This window comes from Octopus bimaculoides, chromosome 6 (assembly GCF_046866305.1).
Source record: "Octopus bimaculoides isolate indiv1 chromosome 6, ASM4686630v1, whole genome shotgun sequence".
NCBI classification, from domain to species: domain Eukaryota; kingdom Metazoa; phylum Mollusca; class Cephalopoda; order Octopoda; family Octopodidae; genus Octopus; species Octopus bimaculoides.
Genome location: NC_142933.1, coordinates 77,808,562 through 77,814,561, shown reverse-complemented (window position 1 = coordinate 77,814,561; position 6,000 = coordinate 77,808,562). Strand labels below are relative to the sequence as shown.

General features: G+C 34.1%; 1 protein-coding gene across 1 annotated transcript in view; it reads left to right on the top strand.

Annotated features, from left to right (window-relative positions):
- The window catches only part of LOC106874956 (chitin synthase chs-2), a 97,005-nt gene that overhangs the window by 52,043 nt on the left and 38,962 nt on the right, over nucleotides 1–6,000 (top strand). The window contains exons 19-20 of the mRNA XM_089354125.1: nucleotides 2,530–2,654; nucleotides 5,158–5,335. Of these exons, the coding sequence (XP_089210251.1) occupies nucleotides 2,530–2,654; nucleotides 5,158–5,335 (303 nt within the window). The remainder of the gene's footprint in view (nucleotides 1–2,529; nucleotides 2,655–5,157; nucleotides 5,336–6,000) is intronic.

Below are 6,000 nucleotides of genomic sequence, written 5' to 3'. Positions count from 1 at the left end.
ACATTACAAAAACACCAGGACTTACAAGTATATATAATATACAAAAAATAGCACTACAAGACACCGCACACATCCTATGTAAAACAGTGAAAATAAGAGCACCGCAACAAACCACAGCACATACCCGAGGCCTACAGAGCTGCGCTCGTTAGTGGAGTGAAAGCACGTTATAAAAGTAAGGCTACTGAATAATAATAATAATAATAATAATAATAATAATAATAATAATAGGTCTCTGGGTGAGACTTGGATCCAACTTGTACAAATGCAAAACAAAAGTCAAACATAAAATAATAATAATAACTGAATTAATCAAAATAGGCAGGAAAAATAAATATTCTTAACACGGCTCTCAATGAATTAATCAAAATAGACAGGAAAACAAGAAAAATAATGACAGCATCCAGGATGCAGCACCCAAAATCTGACACAGAAAAATTAGATATACCAAGTATCGAAGGTTGTAGAGGCCTTATACAGCTAGGAGACTATTACAAAATAACTGCCATAGGACTACAGAAATACCTACTTCAGAAGCAAGGAAAACTAATACATATAACCACAAAACACGAACAAAACAAAAAAACTGTCTTCAGTCTCTAAGGAAACTGACAAATACAAAAAAGAAGTCATAGTACCTAACAACCATGAAGAAAAAGAAGAATCCAAACTAAAACTGGAACAGCAACGGATCATGATAAAACGATGGCAAGAAAAGCCCCTTCTTGGCAAATATTAAGTTAAACTAAACAGAAAGGAAATAGACAAAGCAAAGCCCAAACAATGGATGAGAAGCTCAAGAGACAGAACAGAAACTGAAAGATCTTTAATTGCAACATAAGATTAAAGCCTTACCAACAGAAATCCCCAAAATCACGCAATGAAAAGAAATACCTGTAACTACAGAATATGTGGTGATGGAGCAGAAACAATACATCGTATTGTCTTCGGCTGCCCAATCCTGGCTAAGAAGGAATATATTCACAGACACTGGAAGCTATGACAACACTATGGAATAACAACAGAAACAAGAGAGTATAGACATAAGTCAGAAAAAGATCACAGAAAATGAGAAAGTGACCATAATCTGGGATATGTCAATACACACAGATAGAGAAATTAAGGCCAATAAGCCGGATATAGTTATCAGAAATCACCAACATAACAAATACTTTCTAATCGATGCGTCAACACCAACAGATGACAATGTTTGTCTAAAAGAAACGGAGAAATTTTCAAAATACAAAGATCTGGAAATAGAGGTAACTCGAATGTGGATCCTAAAAACAGAAGCAATTTCTATCATAGTAGGCGCATGAGGTATGATAAAAAATATATTCAGACAAATAGAAAACAAAAACATCAGGACTTACCAGTATATATAACATACAGAAAATAGTACTACTAGACACCGCGTACATTCTACGTAATACACTTTAAATACACTGAAAATAAGAGCGCTACAAACAAAAAATCTGCACATACCCAAGTCACACAGAGCTGCGATCGGTTGTGCAGTGAAAGCGCGTGATAAAAATAAGACTACTGAATAATAATGATAATAATAATAATAATAATGATAATAATAATGATAATAATAATAATAATAATAATAATAATAATAATAATAATTATTATTATTAACAATGACAACAACAATAATAATAATAATAATAATAACAACAACGGCAACAACAATAATAATAATAATAATAATAATTTCTATTATAAGCACAAGGCTTGGATTTTGTGGAGAGAGTGTCAGTCGATTACATCGACCCCAGTACTCAACTGCTACTTAATTTATCGACCCCGAAGGGATGAAAAGCAAAGTCGATCTTAGCAAAATGTAGACTTTGCAGGAAAGGAGATGAAAGTATCAATCACCTTTTGAGTGAATGCAGCATACAAGCACAAAATAAGTATAAGCGCAGACGTGACTGTGTAGGCAAAAGAGTGCATTGAGATGTTAACCGAGTGTGGGGCTTCCAAATAACAGAAAGAGATATGAACACAAGAGATATGAACACAAATCAGAAAGAAAATGAAAATTACAAAATGTTGGACTTCCCCATAAAGGCTGACCATTCTATTTAAATAAGAAGGCCACAACTGATGATAGAGGGAAAAATAAACAAACTGTAAGATCATAGATTTTGTAATTCCCCATGATAGCCGTGTCGATAGAAAAGAAATTGAAAAAAAAAAAAATTAGAAATTAGAAATATTAAGATCTAGCTTGATATAACTGAGGGGACTGCGGAAGACCAATACGACAATTATTCTTGTAGTAATTGGTGAAATTACTATGTCCTCAAATGCTTCCTAAAAGAAAGACTGAAAGAGATTGCTCCTTCACACAGACATACGTTCAAATACAAGTTGCAGAGGAACGATGCATGTACACGCGCGTACGTGTATTAGTGAGTGTGTTGTGTGTTATTTATTTTCATCTTTTACAAATGTCTTTTATTTTTGCTTAATTCTATTTTTCAAATTATTTCACTCTTTCTTCCTTTTTCTTTTTAGGGTCGAGGTGTTTCACTGTTGGACCTGGAAGACGATTTTGGTTTAAGACAGCATCATTCAAGTTCTTTTGTGAGTGGTCACAGCAACACTGATGATGAGGAGGATTATATGGATGAAGAGAAACCGTAAATAGACTATTCTTTGCAATTGCTTTAGGATAAACAATTCACTGTTCAGCAATTCATCTTTTATCTTTTCTCATTTACTTCTATTAGACATTGGAGTGTGACTGTGTTGGGCACCGACTTGAAGGTTTTTACTCAAACGAATCAACCTCAGAACTTCTTTCTTTCTTTTTAAAGACTGGCATTTATTCTATCGGTCTCTTTCTCCGAACGCTAAGTAATGGGGTCGAAAACAAACCAAGACCAGTTGTTAAGCGGTGGATGACAAGCACAAACACAAATACACTCACGCACATATTTATACACACACACACACACACGCACACACGCACACACACACACACACACACACACACACACACACACACACACACACACACACACACACACACACACATGTAAATTAAGAAATGGAGTCAAACGCAAGTGTTATTCAAATCATTTATACTTCCAACACGTTTCGAAGAAAGCATTAATATTATTCCGGAAAGAATAACAAATGACGTAAAGCAATGCAATCATCCCATCAGGGAAAAAAAGGAAAAACAAAACACGTCAATAAACCATTTTAACCAACTGTGATTAGTGTGTATATGATGAAAGGGAACGCTGGCACGTTATTTTTTTAAAAACACCGTTAATAGATTGAACGTTATAGGTAATTTAGAGAAGGAAGAGAAAGAAAGAAATTAATAGAAAGGAGTGGCTGTGTGGTAAGTAGCTTGCTTGACCAACCACATGGTTCCGGGTTCAGTCCCACTGAGTGGCATCTTGGGCAAATGTCTTCTACTATAGCCTCGTGCCGACCAAAGCCTTGTGAGTGGATTTGGTAGACGGAAACTGAAAGAAGCCCGTCGTATATATATATATATATATATATATATATATATATATATATATATATATATATATATATATGTATGTATGTATGTATGTGTTTATGTGTTTGTCTCCCACCAACATAGCTTGACAACCGATGCTGGTGTGTTTACGTCCCCGTAACTTGGCGGTTCAGCAAAAGAGACCGATAGAATAAGTACTAGGCTTCCAAAGAATAAGTCTTGGGTTCGATTTGCTCGACTAAAGGCGGTGCTCCAGCATGGCCACAGTAAAAAGACTGAAACAAGTAAAAGAGTAAAAGAAAAAAGTGGAGAAATATAGTGTGAGAATAAAGCTTAAAAGCATGGAAATAGGTATATGTAGTGGAAATGAAATGTAAGAAGGCAGTTAAAGGTTGAATTTTATAGATTGGTAGAAATTACTTATAGGAACTAAAGGTATGTTTTTGCCAATGTTTACAACAATAAACGCGATCTTTAAACGTATTTACAAGAGTATTCTCCAAGAAAAGGATGAGAAATTGTTCTTCGTTACGGAGCGGACAAAAAGATTTACCTTTGTTTTATGAGAAGGATCTAGATAGAATTTTCCATTCTAAATTGAATTGTTTATTATGTTCCTTTAGAGACCAAATTAATTTACTAAGCCCAATATTGATTGATATGTCTAAATCTAGAGTAATGGTTCGATATTCTTTTCGACAACTGAAATGATGAGCTACCCATGTAAAAAAAGACATCAGGACCGAAAGTAATTTTACATTGATAAACAGAGTCTCTAGTCCTAGAATTATTGCTCAGGAAACGAATACGATTCGATTTTATATCAGAAATATTAATATTGTTGTTATTATTGTTCAAAGAATGGTTAGCATTGATAATATCAATGTTATTATGTTCATTAAGTATATTTGTATTTAACAATTTATTGTTAAGCGAAGAGATGATTTGTGAAAGGTTTTTGGTGTTTGAAAATCCTATTCTAATTCGGTGTGAATTGATAATGGAATGGTATCTTGAATTTTTTGGAAAATTCTTATTCGAACTAAAATTTATATAGGTATTACCGTTATGACTTGTTTTCATGTCTTGATCAATAGAGGCAGAATTAATGTCAATAGGGTTAATATGAGTAATTTTTTCTTTATAACCTGCTTTAAATAAGATAGTCATAAAATTCGGCTTTAATGTTTAAGATATCAACATTAGCAAATAATCTAGAAAGTCTAAGTGAAATATTTCTAACTAAATTCCTTGTAATAACATTTGCACGATTACTGAAAGAGCTAATATATTTTAAATTAGTTGAGTGTTTATGGTATGGAAATATGAATAATTATATAAGTTAAGGGTGATATCTAAAAAGTACCAGTCAAACACTAGCCGCTTTTTCAAAAAATTCAGCCCTTGTGCCTATAGTAGAAAAGATTATTATTTTAAAATCAGTGGATTGGTGGAATCGGTAAAATGTTTGACAACATGTCAAGACGTTTGTAGGTAATTTCGTTCCCTGTTGAAATCGTGTCTTGGTTAATATAGTCATTCATCCTTCCATAAAATATGTATCAAGGTAAAACAGAAGTCAATATAATTATCCACGTACTCCGAAAATTTCCGACCATGTGCTTTGTTAGAAATCTATTTATTTTTTCTGTCTCTTTCAGTGAATGGGATTGTTTTGAAATGTTCCAAGAAGATCCAGAAAGGGGAGAGTTGCAACATTCGAACTTCATGGTCTACATCAAATTGTTTCTTTACCTTCTATTCTTTCTTATAATACTCGCTTCCTCAGTAATACAGAAGCTGACATTACATATTATGACCAAACTTTATGCATATGAGGTTTGTATATTACAGTTATGGAAAAGTTTCTTTTCTTTTAGGTATTAAGCATTCCACGTGCAACTTATTTCAAACAATTTCCGCCATTTGCTTTCTATCTCCATTGTTAGCATTTTCGCAGTGCCTCATATGCTGCAAAACTCGGATGCATTTTAGCTGAATTACTATCTTTTAGCTCTTTTTCGTTTACTTGTTTCAATCATTGGACTGCGGCCATGTTAGGGCACTGCTTTGAAGGCGTTAATCGAACAGACAAAACAGAAAGAAACGCTTACATAATTATACACATATATATGATGTGATGTGATGCAATGTATGTGTGTGTTTGTATGTGTGTGTGTGTGTGTGTGTGTTTGTGTGTGTGTGTGTGTGTGCGTGTTGTGTGTGTGTGTGTGTGTGTTTGTGTGTGTGTGTGTGTATGAGTGTACGTGCGTGCGCGCATACAACGGGCTTCTTTCAGTTTCCGTCTACGAAATCCACTACGAAATCACAAGGCTTTGTTCGGTTCAGGGCTATAGTAGAAGATATCTGCCCAAGGTGCCTTGAAGTAGAACTGAACCCGGCGCCATGTGGTTGAGAAGCAAACTTCACAAAATATTGAGTTAAGTAAATAGTGAAAGCATGAGAACAAAACACATTCACAAAATTATGGATTTCCAGGTAGA